At 49.3% G+C, this 14,716-nt stretch overlaps 4 protein-coding genes across 4 annotated transcripts; 2 read left to right on the top strand and 2 right to left on the bottom strand.

The window, feature by feature from the left end:
* Positions 1-440: 440 nt before the first annotated feature.
* On the top strand, positions 441-1,423 carry Z518_08147 (uncharacterized protein; the record flags this gene model as incomplete). Its single annotated transcript, XM_013413890.1, has 2 exons — positions 441-609; positions 669-1,423. The coding sequence occupies 2 exons, from the start codon at positions 441-443 to the stop codon at positions 1,421-1,423; spliced, it is 924 nt and encodes a 307-aa protein (XP_013269344.1).
* Positions 1,424-4,775: 3,352 nt separating this feature from the next.
* Positions 4,776-6,450, top strand: Z518_08146 (T-complex protein 1, zeta subunit; the record flags this gene model as incomplete). Its single annotated transcript, XM_013413889.1, has 2 exons — positions 4,776-4,782; positions 4,832-6,450. The coding sequence occupies 2 exons, from the start codon at positions 4,776-4,778 to the stop codon at positions 6,448-6,450; spliced, it is 1,626 nt and encodes a 541-aa protein (XP_013269343.1).
* Positions 6,451-7,133: 683 nt separating this feature from the next.
* Positions 7,134-8,694, bottom strand: Z518_08145 (uncharacterized protein; the record flags this gene model as incomplete). Its single annotated transcript, XM_013413888.1, has 6 exons — positions 7,134-7,806; positions 7,873-8,203; positions 8,262-8,352; positions 8,416-8,453; positions 8,498-8,584; positions 8,637-8,694. The coding sequence occupies 6 exons, from the start codon at positions 8,692-8,694 to the stop codon at positions 7,134-7,136; spliced, it is 1,278 nt and encodes a 425-aa protein (XP_013269342.1).
* A 1,298-nt stretch (positions 8,695-9,992) lies between these two features.
* On the bottom strand, positions 9,993-10,244 carry Z518_08144 (uncharacterized protein; the record flags this gene model as incomplete). Its single annotated transcript, XM_013413887.1, has 1 exon — positions 9,993-10,244. The coding sequence occupies one exon, from the start codon at positions 10,242-10,244 to the stop codon at positions 9,993-9,995; it is 252 nt and encodes an 83-aa protein (XP_013269341.1).
* Positions 10,245-14,716: the final 4,472 nt, after the last annotated feature.

The following is a 14,716-nucleotide window of genomic DNA, read 5'->3' as shown; positions in this document are numbered from 1 at the left end:
TCATACACTGAGTAACCCGCCTCCTGTAAGGCTGTGACAGTGTCCGAAGTTGTATGGGTCGCTGAGAGGGTCTCGTATGCGACGGTGCATGCTTCATCTTCATCACATGAGCACGGTGGCCTGATCTGCACAATCGAAGAGGGTCAATAATACATCAAACAGAAAAGGCCCCTGAAAACACTGTTTCAGATAATTGTAAGAGAAGAACCTTCCCGTTATGATCAGCTCTCTACCATTTCTCACAAAGACCCAAAGACTATCATTCATCGCGGTTCCTGCTCCAATGACATAACCGGCGCAACAATCGATGGCCTGTTCCCTAACAATGAGCTTCCATGATGATCATCTCGAATCGATATCCCTCAAAAGTTGAAGCTTTGGACGGAGTCCAAGGAGTGTACGTTTTACGGAGCAATCCAGCTCGAGATTGAGAACACTGAATGCCGGGCAGGTCTACACATGTTCCTCAGAGACCAACAACCGATGTTTACACTAGATTCAGCGCCCTGGAAAACTCCGAGCATGTGAGCAAGATCGTTGTGTACGCCTTTGGGGCGTTCGATCGCTATTATATCTGTTGGATGGAAAAGTCTGGAACCTATCACCAAGGTATGTCCATCTTATCTTGATGCAGATGAAGATTGTAATTTTTGAGTGATGAGATATAGAACGACAAGGACTGCCGAAACGACTCGATGAATGGCTTTTTCCAGCAGACGGGACGACAAGGGATCTGCCAACCTTGCAAGTGTCTCTAGGGCATAATGACGAGTTCTTCGCATTTGACAAATTCGACCGTATCTCGAACATCAACAATGAACTTCGTGACAGCAGTAGTAGAATCAGTTTCTGGCAGACCTATGCCGGCGCGGCCCCGAAATTAACGCTCCGCCGGAAATCAAATACCTTTTCCCATTCGGATATGGCCGGCGAGCCAGTTCCACTTTCGTTGAAACGGGCTTCACATCCAACAAAATTGAGACCCAGGAGCGTTGCAACAATCGAAGTAACTCCATCCAAAGCCCTACAGACAGGGAGCCTTGTCCGAAGTTCCCAAGGAGGAGCAGCGGTCCAACGGCTTCCACTCACAAAACATCTCAGCTATTCGGACGCGGCGGTACAAACGGAATCGGTAGTTATTCCCGATACTTCGGCAATCGAAGATCTCGGAAGTGATATAACAAAACAGATGCTTGCGAGGCCACCACGGTCCCACACGACTTCCGTATCCTCTCTTACATCATTGCTTTCAAACAGCTCGACAGAGACACATAAGTCTGATTCGTCCTTCTCCAGCAGTTCTTCCAAAGGCTGCAGAAACCCAGTATATATGGGTGCAATGCATCAGTATTTTAGGGACAAGGAGTACCGACTCGGAGACGCGTTGATCAGGGGTTCAGGTTCGAACACCAGTTTGGCATGAACTGGTATAATGGAAGAACAGGCTTGTATTTTCAATGGTCACACTCGACTGGGCAGCGTCACAGGCGGTCCAGAGTTTGATCACTCCACATATATACACTCGTTGGAGTATTTCAAACACTTTTGATTGCAGAGGCTAGTATGGCAAGCTTTCTAAGTCTGCTTTCCTGAGATTCGAAAATTGAGACTCGATTCCAGATCAAGCTCCGGCTAGCAATACGGTCGCGCAACATTCTCAGAACCTTATTTCGCTCTTCGGACAAGTATTCTCCATGAGGAAACAGTTTCGACTGGCGTCCCAAGCGTATCTTCGCCCTGAACGACAAGTGCGACGCGTGCATGTGTATTTGCACCAGCATCTAAAAAGAGTGCGACGATGGTCGGCGCCTCCCTCCTCCATGATTTGACTCTGGAGTGTGGACCAATATATCCGCCGGGGATTTGTGCGCTTGGAGCATCTTTCAACAACGAAGCGGAGAGTCTCAACGCGTGTGACCAGGGCGAGGTAGAGCACGAAGACTTCCACCGCCGTGCGAGAACTTCAGACTCTTCATTCGGTCAGCTCCAACTTCAAGAAGTAGGTTTAGTCATAGCCAATGCAGGGGGGAAGCTCAAGCGGCCCTCGTTGTCATTCTGGCCAAAGGGATATAATTCTTCTTGGAACACCCTTGCTTATCTCTCTCTCTCCCCCTACATAACATTTCAAACCGCTCTCTGCTGAAAGAGAAAGAAAAGCTGTTCCAGCATTGACGGTACAATCTGTAAAATTGACATAAAGACATGAGTTTTGCCCAACCCAAATCAGGCCATTTTTCTTTGCCTTATGAATCTGAGGTCCCTGTTGAAATTTAATGACATCTGAAGCTGATTTGTCAGGATCATCCAGAAGGTGGTGGAGGGTGAAATGGTGACGGGCCAATTTTCGAGTATGGCAGCATAATTCAATGCTTCATTTATTTGCCCTCGAAAGAAGAAAATCTTCTGAAAAATGGCCTCTTCTGTGGTCCTATGGTATCTCATCGGCCCCTAGCCAAGGTCAAAAGTAGACTTTTCGTTTATTGCATGGGCTGTAATGTCTTTACCTAGAGGATCGATGCTCGCAATAGACTGGGGGCAGGCTCAAAGTCACGGATTTTTGCAGGAGAAGGGCCCATGTCCATGGTTCCTTTCCAGGAACTCTTTCACTTATCCGGTGCACGAAACGAATGGTGTTTCCCGGATCTGTGCAATGCTCCGGCGTAGGACCTAGATCCTTGGACTGTTCTAATGAACAGGAATATCGGTTCTTGAGTCCTTTCTGCATCGCGTGGGTGAATTTCTAAAGCCTCATCTCTCGACACGATATGTTTCTGATCATTCTTTTTGGATGTCACCTACGCGGCGGTTTCCATCTCTGCAAAATGGAGAGCCAGCGCTGTTGTGTCCCTTCTATGACCCAAGAATAATTGGAATAATTTGGCCGTGGATAAGGTTCTGAGGTCTGGATTTTTCCAATATCTGCTTGTAAAGGCCAAAAGGCTCCTCGGGCAATGACCATAGAAATTCATTTGGGTTCCTCATGTGTGGATCCATCCTCCATCCAATTCCTGCAGAATATGATACGTAAAAAGCTTGACCCGCAGGAATATCCTCATGGCTTTCAGGACTCTTCTCCGAACGGGTTTGGATCTTTGTTGCGGGTCGACTGAATATGATATCCCATCATCGTTCTGCTCTAAATTGTTCCAAACAAACATACAAATATCGAACTCTGTCCAGAATTCCAATTGTCGAAAATGTGTTTGGCGAAAGGTATGATCAAAGCCAGTTTGCGGCTGGCTCGAAATGCACAAATTCTCCGATTTCCTCTACTTGACCGGATCGCTCCTTGATATCCACAAAAGCTTTCACGTAGATTCGCAAATATCCAATAGCAGGCTTCTGAATCTGTCGAAAGTCCGCGCTGAGAAGTTTGTGAAGCCCGTTACCAATGTTGACAGATTCAGAAATTGTTTGATAATCCGATCAGTAGTGCACATAGCAGACCCTCGTCGGATTTCTGTAGGTCGGATTTTCCCACCATCAAACTAAATGAAGCAAAAGCCGCAGGATAGAGATCAACTCCAGATTGCACCGATTGCTGTATCTGAGGATTTTGAATCTGAATTTTCATCAGGGTAGATTTTCCGGACCCCAGCCTTGCCATGTATCCAGAGGAAAGTCGGCTCATGTCTGCTGAGCCATTCGACAACTCAGATCTCACACCTGCATTGATGCGAGTGCTGTCTGGAGGAGGATCGTATAACAGCCATTCAAATGTTCTTGCCCGTGGTTTTGCTAGTCGACTTTCCTGGTAGTTCATTTTGGGGAAATGCGTCTGATGACAAAAGCTTTTACCTCACGTCGGTGAAATGTGTTGTCAGTCTTTTGATGTACTTACACTGGGAATTCCCTAGGAGATGGGAAGATTTCAACAAGAACATAAATGTAATGAAGCGGCACATCCGCGGCCATTGTGAGTGTCGGGCTACCTTAGACCACCTTCTCATTAGCCATCCTAACCACATCTTTGATACATTTGGTGACACGTTTGTATCCAATTTCGATATATGTTGAGAATCTGCGTATTTTTCGGTGATCTACTGGTATGGAGAAAGCGCCAGGATCGTGACCAAGGGAACGAATTGTTATCCTGGACTATTTCACGAACCGCTGTGTTGTCAATCTGACCGAGAACATCTTCGCTGATATTGCCATGCTCTCTTTCGACCTCTTCCACCGTCAGGCATGAATAAGAGCGAGTTTTGAAGGATTCACAGGAAATGTTTTCTTAGTAGCAAAGTTGTGAGCGTTGGCAGGATGTCGCGGTAACAAAAACACACACACACACACACACACAAAGGAGGCAGCACCAACAAATGAATTGGTAGAAAGGCTTCAGCAGAATCCGGATCAGCAGACATCAAAGTGCCGGGAGAATTCTATAACCTACCCAGTATGTGCCCTACGTTGGCTGTTTCGACCTACACTAGCGCCCATTTCGTAACTCGCTCAAGGGCGAGCCCCAAGTCACAGCATATTTTGAGTGTCATCCCGGCATCCCATTGAGCAAGAACTCAGGAGGGGAAATAAATAGGTAACAAAGAGCCTAGTCAAAGGCTCGGGGCCCGAAAGGCGAAATTTACGAGAGTACATACGTACACGCCCCTGCACGATAGGGAACCAGTGGCAGGAGATTTGGCTCACCTCGGCATAGAACATGCCGCTTTAACGTTCGTTGTCCAAAGATTTCTATCCTGCAGCTCAATTTCAAGGCAACAGTTTTTGGATAGTTTCTTTGCAACAACTCCCCTTCGGACACCCGGATTTTGGCCATGTCTGGTGAGTATCCTGATACCTTATTTGAAGCCCTACTGACATGTCTACACAGCGATACAACTCCTCAATCCTAAGGCTGAAAGCCGTCGGCGCGGTGAAGCCCTTCGCGTCAATATTAATGCGGGCGAAGGGTTACAAGATGTTCTCAAATCTAATCTTGGCCCCTCCGGCACAATTAAGATGCTCGTGGACGGCTCGGGGCAGATCAAACTTACAAAAGATGGAGCGGTATTATTGAAAGAGATGTCTATCCAAAATCCTACAGCCACACTAATTGCCAGAGCCGCCACCGCTCAAGATGACATTACTGGAGACGGAACGACCTCAGTGGTGCTCATGATTGGAGAACTTCTCAAGCAGGCGGACCGATACATTCAGGAAGGGCTGCATCCACGAGTGATCACTGACGGGTTCGAAGTCGCAAAGACTGAAACCTTGAAGTTTCTCGACGAATTCAAGATCACCAGGAAGGTGAACAGAGAATTGTTACTATCCATCGCACGAACATCATTATCAACCAAGATCAACACCGCCCTTGCGGAACAACTCACCCCATCAATAGTTGATGCTGTCATGACCATCCACCGACCACCTAACAAGCCCGACCTCCACATGATTGAAATAATGAAACTCCAACACAAACTCGCTTCTGACACAACACTCATCCGTGGATTGGTCCTTGACCACGGCGCTCGACATCCTGACATGCCGAAACGTGTGGAGAATGCCTTCATCCTGACCCTGAACGTGTCGCTGGAGTACGAAAAATCCGAAATAAATTCTGGGTTTTACTACAGCAGTGCCGCGCAGAGAGACAAACTGGTCGCCTCCGAACGACGGTTCGTCGACGAGAAACTCAAGAAGATCGTCACTCTCAAAAATGAGGTCTGTGGCTCCGATCCGAAGAAGTCTTTCGTGGTCATCAACCAGAAAGGCATCGATCCGCTTTCTCTCGACGTCCTGGTCAAAAATGGCATTCTGGCTCTCCGACGTGCGAAGCGCCGCAACATGGAGCGCCTCCAACTTGTCTGCGGCGGACAGGCGCAGAACAGCGTCGACGACCTCGATCCTTCTGTCCTAGGCTGGGCTGGTCTTGTGTACGAACAAACCCTCGGTGAAGAGAAATACACATTTGTCGAGGAAGTCAAGAATCCAAAATCTGTAACACTCCTCATCAAAGGTCCCAACCAACACACCATCACACAAATCGCCGACGCAGTCCGAGACGGCCTACGCAGCGTATACAACACCATTGTCGACGGCTGCGTGGTTCCCGGAGCAGGATCTTTCCAAATCGCCGCCGCCGCCCACCTATCATCAGAGGCCGTGCGAAGATCCGTCAAGGGCAAAGCGAAATGGGGTGTCGCCGCCTTCGCAGACGCACTACTCATCATTCCTAAGACCCTAGCCGCAAACAGCGGACACGACATCCAAGATGCCCTCGCCGCGCTTCAGGATGAATACGCCGAAAGTAACATCGTCGGTCTGGATCTCGTAACAGGTGAACCGATGGATCCTGTCCAGGAAGGCGTGTTCGACAGTTTCCGTGTGCTGAGGAACAGTATTGCCAGCAGTCAGGGGATCGCGAGTAATTTATTGCTATGCGATGAGCTGTTGAAAGCTCGCCAGATGGGCCGACAAGCCGCGCCGGGGGAGATGGATCAGGAATAAAAAAAAAAAAAAAAAAGGATTAAGAAAGTTTCTGTTTCTGCATCTGGGCCCGCATGAGTCATGGAGTATGGATTGACGCATGGACGGATGAATGGATATGAATTCACGAATCGAATCGAATCGAGTCAAACTTCCAAAACCTCGAGAGACTTCAATGGGATAGACAGATGCCTCACGACACTTATTTGGGCCGTAAAGCTCCTTGCAAGGCTGCAAATGATTCTCAAAAGCCATCAAAAAGAAATCCATTTCTAGTATGAAGAGTAGTAGTGTCTCACTCTGCGAATGGCTCCGCAAATATTTGCTTGAAATCATATCCCCTGTCGATTTTATTTTTGTGCCTCGTGGCCTGACAAGGCTGCCACACACCCAGGAGAAAATCAGTCCCACCTATGCGAGCACAAAACATATAAGTAAATCACCGCATCTTCGTATGTTGGGAAGTTGATTTCTTTCAAGTTTGAATTGATTTCCGAGTTGCGCCTCAGACTGAAGTGTATCATAAATGTCATTTAAGTAAGATCCACGTTTGCCCATTCGTCCCATCCAGCCAATCGTTCATCTAGAAAGGAGCTGGGCCGTTATTTTGCCTCTGTCTCGCATGCTCGGTCAGAGGCAAGAAATCGGTTTCTTCCCTCGAATCTCATCCAAGACTGCTGACACCGTTTACCAATAGGTCTGGTTTAGTGTTTACTCCCCCACATGCCGCTGACAGTATCGGCGATCTTCTTCTGCTGTCTTCGTATTTGATCCTCCGTCTGGCCGCGAGCATTGCCTCGAGAATCAATCTCCATGGCATCTAGATCGTGTCCTCCATCTCCTGCCTCACCTTGCGAAGGTCCGGTACCGCCCGTAGCTTCCTCGCCTTGGATCGGTTGTCCCTGGTCATTAAGCACTTTGCTCCCATTGACCATTTCAGGTTTTGGTTTGGGATCCACGCTCATCGCCCCGTCCATTTGTCCAGCCATTAAACCACCACCTTCACGGAGCTTGTTGATCGCGCGGACGGTGTCAATCGCCTTATGCAGCGTCCTTCTTGCGTTGAAATTCTTCTTCACTGTCGGTAGGAGATCTTGTCCTTCGCCAGCCGCTTTCTCCGGACTGGCCGGGTCATCAGGCTTGATCCAAGGGTGTTGAAGGGCTTGGTGGGCGGTCATACGCGCCCGCGGGTCGATAGTCAGGCATCGCTTGATGAAGTCTCGCGCGGTGTCCGAAACATTGCGCCAATACTCCACTGGTGTAAAGGAATAGTCGGCTGCCAGGATGGCTTGCATTTCTTCAAGATTGCTGTCACGGTCGAAGGGTGTATAGCCACAGAGGAGGAAGTAGGTGATGACGCCGATCGCCCAGATATCACTAGTTCCAAAAGATCAGCTGAAAAGGCACCAAACCGGCACGGAGAGAAAAAGTGAGCGTGCGTACACAGGTTTGCCATGCCCTGTCTTTTTGAAGATCTCTGGCGCCATATAGCCCGGTGTACCGCACGTTGTGGTCAAGACATGAAATTGCTCTTCGTCCATGATTCTGGACAGACCAAAATCTGCAATAAGAAGATCCGCATTGTCTTCAGGCGTGCGGAATAGTAAATTCTCTGGCTTGAGGTCGCGGTGCACAATGCCGTGGTCGTGAAGGTATGCGACCGCAGACAAGGTGGCGCGGATTAGATCGGCGGCATCGGATTCGTAGTAGGAGCCTTTTCGACAGATACGATCGAACAATTCTCCACCGAGGGCGAGGTCTGTCACAAGGTATACTTTTGCATGGTCAGACGGGAGTCCAGATGAGGTAGAGGTCCTGCGGCACAAACATACAATTGTTCATGGTCTCGAAGTAGTCGACGAGAGTGAGAATGTTTCGGTGTCCCACCGAGACTCTTTTTAGAACAGCGATCTCATTGCGCACCTGTGAACGGGACTGCGTCAGCCTTGTCCAGCATGACCTTCAAGACATAAGCGAAAGGCTCACCATATGCTCGCGACCAGCCATGAGTCGTTTATTGATGACTGTGAATGGTTAATGACCAATCTCGTGGCGCCAGCATAGGTACACACGCCTTTGGCAGCATAGTATCTTCCCGTATCTATATGCACGCATTCTTTTACCACCGAGTAAGAGCCTGCCCCCAGTGTTTTCCCTGCCAACTTGTCAGCAAGTCGTCCTTCTGTGTCGGAAGCAATCAATTCCACCTGTCTTGTACCGGCACGGTTGAATTTGAGGTTTCTGTACCCCGGCTTGCGACGCCATGGCGACGGTGTGTATGCAATTCTTAAGGATTGTCCACTTCTCAAGAGGATTGATCGTCGGGGGTCGATCTATGGGGGGGCGAGGAGAGGTTTGGTAAGGCTGGCCGCCAAGGAGCCGGAGGCCGACAATGTCTCGCAGGGGGTTGTTGGGCCAGTGAAGACAGGGAGAGGGACGGAAGAAGAGAGTTGAAGATCGGCGCAAGGGAGCTGGGGTGCTCCTTCAGCTGAGATTCTGCTCCGTTGATCCCAAAGGGCTCAAGCTGAGGGCCAAAAACTTCCTTGCCGACCTTCAAAAGCCCCCCCCCCCCCGCAATCGTAGAACTAACGAATGGTCCTCTAAGTAAACGAACTGCGTATAGGAAGTGTCGCTTCACCGTAATTATCACTACCGCGAGGTATTCGTTCGCTATGACGAACATCCTACAAAACATACCCCCGCCTCTCATTCTTTCTCTCATTCAACATCAATATCATTCCTGAGCCAGCTCGATCTGCTCTCGTACTAGTCATATTGAAGCACAAAGAGTACCGGCCCAATTAATACTTGTCCATCATTTTCACGGTTTATGTTGTTCCTCGGTGAGGTGCCCCAACAGACACCGGTGGACTTCGTCCCCTTCATGCCATGTCGACGAGGAGCGGACGCGTGCCAACGTTAGACAAATGGGAGACACCCCATCTTAGAGGGAGAAAAGGATTTGAGGACAGGTGAAGTTCGTTATCATGCCACTTATGCTACATTAGAAATGGGATACAATGGCCCCCGAGCCTTGCTATGATCGATGAGTCCTCAAAAGCAATGTTTGAAATGATTGACTACCTTATTGGTGAATTGTTAGAGTGAAAGCGATTACTTTCCTCGATATATGAACCCAAAAACAAAACGGAAAATCTCCGTCGCTATGATGCCTGCAAAAATCAAACGCTTCATGATCGTACATTATCTCATTCTTCTTCATCTACCATATATTTCGTATCTCCTTGCGATTAGCAAGCGATGGCAGCGCAGGTGCTCGGGCGAGGAGCCGAGATGGGAACAATATTTGCGACACCCTCATCCTCAACCGTAGAGACCACAGAGCATCCAAGTCCGGAAGGACATGACAGCATTGGAACTGGTTGATTGCGTCCAAGTTCTGGTGCACAATGGTCGAGTCGCCAGCGTTAGCGGCGATATTGCCTTGCGGGGTCAAGACATTGTTTCAAAGCCCGCGAACAGGTCGTCAACAGCGGCTTGAGCGGTGGTGCCGGGGAGCACATCCGACTCGCAGGCCCGGACTTGCAGTTGGTTGGCTCGTCCTAGGCGGCGTTAAGCGTTATTTCGAGCTGGACGAGTAGGTTGCCCAGGTCCAGAGTGGGAGCGACTTCGAGGAAGGAGTTGACGGTGACAACGTCGCTGTTCCATCGGTTGATAGTGTCGGCGACGCCAACGGCACCAGGGTCACCGCCGCAGCCGTTGGGGCTGGTGCGCTTGGCGTATCGGGGAGACGATGGAGTGGCAGCAGAAGCGCTGACGAGAGCAAGGACAGAAGCAGCAACGAAGGACTTCATTTTTGTTTTTGTTGTAGGGTTTGGTATTAGTATCGAAAAGACTGACTTGTGTTTGAAAGAGTGTCGCAAGGAAATAGAAAGAGAAAATGAACAAAAAGAAAGAAATGTGGTTTGTTTTGCAGTTGTGAATTTGGATGTCGTTTTTGCTACATGAGGAGTGTTTCTCAGGTCGGAGACTGAACTCACCTTATATCCTATCCGCATTGCAAGCAAAACGGGCCCAAATCCCTCTGCCGGCTCTTGAAGCCTGTCCAGTTCTTACTGATGGCGGTGGTACAGTATTGGTGTCGCCATACTATCCTCTACCTACTCCAGTAATGACAGGAATGGAAGCGGTGCCACGCATCAGCCGCTGCAGACACGACAAGGCGGAGCCAAGAACGGCTTAGTTCCGTAAATCAGAAGGCTTGATTGGCCAGAATTGATCTTGACTAAATCTTGATCAGGCCTAAAGCGGCACAAGCATCACTCGGCAGAGCTTCGTGATCTCTAAAAAGAGTATTAAAGGGCCGTTATCCATGTCAAGCCATTTTGGCGCTGATTACTCCCTCCGCCTCACGATACGACCGAGTGATCCTTCACAAAAGCGTCCATACCGTATCCCAGGCTCTACGGGCCAATTATCAGTTGCAGCCAGATCTGCCGAGGTCGCACAACAGCTCGTTGTCCAAAGGTGGTAATTATTTGGGCCAGTAGTGACAGCAAAGTACCTCCATCATAACGGAGCGGACGCCATGTCAGCACAGCTCCAAAGGAAGTGAGGTCACGTATTCAGTAAGAGATGCATCTGTGATATGCAGACGGTATTCATAAGCCGACGAATCCCAGGAAGAGCCGCATTTGGATAAAAAGCTCCCGGATGCCTAGGTGTCCGATCCTGGAAGAGCGAACCAGGTGAATTAATAACCACACAAGGCTGTCGCTGCTCTTGACCAATCTGACGATATTTTGGATCATGACTCATCTTCCGACGGTATTCCCAATCCAGTCACCCGACCGTTCTTTGGCTGTACTTTCGACCCGTATCAAGGCCTCTGTCCCCCATCTCTGCTTGAATCAATACAACGAGCGAGACTAGTAAGTCGATCGGACTATGTAGCTAGGGTCTCATGCACCGACATCACGGGCGCAATGATGCGTATATTGGCCAGGGTTAACAGCCTTGCCTTGGTAACCGAAGATCCGGCTGTTCAGCCGTCCCCATTGGCCTCTGATTGACTACATTCATGCCGCACAAAATTTCCCACAACTACCCCAGGTCTGACGGTTGATCCTTGATTACCACCTTGATGGATCGAAGAACGACTGATTTTCTCAGCTCGGATGAACGAGAGTGTACGATCTTTTTCCTTCTTCGCCCCCCCGGGCCTCGGAGCTGGACTGCCCCAACGATGTATCAAGTATGTTCCACGACACAATTTATTGAGCTTCCTCACAAATGACACTTACATTGGCCCGGAAATAACCTAATCAGAGACATATCGGATGCGAAGACGACGTGCGCAACCTGGTTGACGATAGGAAAATGGTGATAATGGTTAGGTGCGTATAGATCTAAATGGAAAAAGGTGTATCCACGTTGGCGGAGATCCCGCGGTCTGTTTTCGACGAGGTTCTCGTCCAATGCTGTATGGGCCCCTTGGACTTCCTAGAGGCCCACCTGGACCAAACTGATCGTCTTGCCCCTTCTCACCGTCTATAGCACAATACAAATTGGTTTGCTTCGGTTGAGAAAACTTATTTGGTTACCCACTAATTTGGTGAAATAATTGGTCGAGGTCTTCTACCTCTTAGCCCGGTGGCCACGATCATCTGGAAAGTTTCGAATCTCGATACCTGGCGCATTCCTTCCCAATCAATCTCTCAGAACCGCGCAATGAATCTTAATTTGATGAAAGTCCAGATTGGAAAGTCAGGATCGCACGTGTAAATAGGTGAAGCGAGTGGCAGGAGCAATGGGAGATCGATGTTAACGTGGGGATGGAAACTAATTTGTGTGGGCATCGGTGAATGATGACATTTGCAGCGGTCGAAGTCGCCATCAAGGGCATGATGGTCGCCGTTTGAATCTGACCTCGACGGCAGAATTATAGATTGGTTCATTCTCGTGGACACTAGGGCTGTGGTGTGTGTGGCTTGCATTAAAAAAAATTAATTGTCGCCTCTTTGAAAGTTATAGAAGACAAGATTTATCATGGTTGTGGTAAAAACTTGAGCACCTTCGTTGCCCGCGGACGCTCAGAAGTCCCCAAGGTCAAAGTAAGGGACTAGAATAAAAATTGGCGTTGAGTTGGGGCCCAGCCTGGCTAGATGACGAGGAGAGTCTGTGGCACCCCGATGAAATCACTGGGCTGTGTCGCACTGCGTCCGATCCCTCTAGATTGGAACCTGAAAATATTCTGGCCGAAACACGAGATTGTGGCTAAAAGACTGGGACCAGGACCTAAATGATTTTTGCCCGAGATGGCCTGGCCCGGCACAGGAGGCACCAGGCGCACTGCTCGGACATCATATGATTCGGATTGTCTCTGGAATCCTATGGTTCGAACCATGGGAGAAAGGAGGAAGTTCTGGACAGAGTACGTTTGCTGAGTTATCAAGATTTTGCTGGATGGCTTCTTTGTTGTTAAGCAGGATTAAGCCCTTGTCAGTCGTCACTATTGCCGAGTCAATTCTTCAAGGAGGGGTGGTCAGAATCGGGTAAACACCTTGCGAATCCTTACAAATTCGAAGGCCTCCATTGGGTTCGACTGTCAATTTCTGAAACAGATGACGGCGCAAAGGACAGAACTCTGGAAATTCTGACGAAATGCGTCAAAACATGATGGGTCGCAGTGAGGTTGGCTGCTGCCCTCAACTCGTTCGGGTCACCCTACATTGAGTAGCACCCACAGCCAGCTTTCCGATTTCTCACCAGTAGGCTAGCCAAGGAGGCGGTGCAAAACCGGTTTGGTTCACTGACGGCCAGCACCGGTTGCGCCCATGCAGACCTTCTTAAAGGCTAAACCGATCCCCCCCAGGCTTCTCAACTTGCGATTGCAGGGAACTGGCATGCAAATGGATAATCATACAGGAAGTTCTTCAGCATTCTCTCGACTGGACAACAGCCTCCACGTTGAGAAGAATTCGGTGTACTGTAAATGTAGGTGGCGTATTGACCGGCATACCGCTAAAAGTCGGGAAGCCAAATTTCGCACTACCGTCAAAGTATGGAGTAGAAGAGGGACGCACCGGGTCAGTATCACTGTCCCTGTCAAATAATCACGTTAGCGTGACCAGACTATCGGGTCTTGAGCTTCCACGTCAACGAGTAAAGGCTCCATTATACAAAGGGAAACTGTTGCAAACGTTTTTGCGGCGACCAACGCTACTGCAGCTCGATTGGATAGGAATCTGATCTTACCTAGAATATCGGTAGAACGGTCACAAGCTCTCAAACCCGGGCGTCCACATTCGGTGAAAGGTCTCTCTCGCGCGTCACAGAATCAGTCTGCGTGGCGAAGGGATGCAACCCTGATTCCAGCTATCCTTCAAAGACAGGGACTTTGATCAGAAAAGTCGACGTTTTCGTCTCCTTGCAGCATGCTAGAGCTCCGGCACCAGTGTCTCCTTGTGACTGTTGCTGTATTGGGTCATCGTGAGGAGGATTACCTGCAGGTTTGTGGCTGGCGTTTGGGACCAAAACTAAGTGCAGCACGCCGTAGGTGGATGAACATTACTCTCAATTTCAACTGCCTGCCTGTAGGTTGTCAGCGCACCGTCGGAGATCGAGCTTCAGCCAACTGGACCAAAAGCTGACTTGGAGTTTTGGGAACCGAGCAAAGAAGCTAAATGACAACAGCTGACCTGTGTTTGCCATAGAATTGCAAGAAGACCCAGGGCAGTGGTACCCTTTGTCAAAGCTCCGCAAATTCTGACTTTGAGCTAGTCAAGGATGCCTAAGGAGTTCGTCGCAGAACTGCCCGACCCCTTCTGGCCGCTGGCGGCACGACCCGTTCGCCTCCAGACTTCGAAACGATCGTCTCAATGTTCGGCGTCTTTGGTGAAAGCGTTGGCTAGCACGTATCATGCTTTCGTTCCCGTTCACCGGGCCTAATTGACTCGTGACACTTTTATGAGCTCGAGTTGGACACATTCGGTCGTATGCTTAACACGTCTTGCGGGTCGGGCTCTGCTGAGCAGAGTTTATTGCAATGAGTTCCGGCCCTGGAATGCATCCACCATTGGAGTTTTCGTCAGTTTCCTAGCACCCTCTAATTTCTCATGGTTTCTTACACATCAAGATAACCCGAAATCGGACTTGATTGTCATCAGAGTTCGAGCCACGACGAAGCCCTGAGCTGATCTGTTCATGATCGAGGTCTCGTTCGCCGATCAAGAGTTGAGCGATCATTAGAAATATGCCTTCTCGAATGGCGCTTGCCCCAGTTTCCAAGATGCCTGGAGTTCGAGGTTGTAGCTCTGAAAATTGG

This window comes from Rhinocladiella mackenziei (assembly GCF_000835555.1).
Source record: "Rhinocladiella mackenziei CBS 650.93 unplaced genomic scaffold supercont1.6, whole genome shotgun sequence".
NCBI lineage: Eukaryota > Fungi > Ascomycota > Eurotiomycetes > Chaetothyriales > Herpotrichiellaceae > Rhinocladiella > Rhinocladiella mackenziei.
Note: the sequence above shows the minus strand (reverse complement) of the source record. Positions and strands in the feature narration are given on the sequence as shown.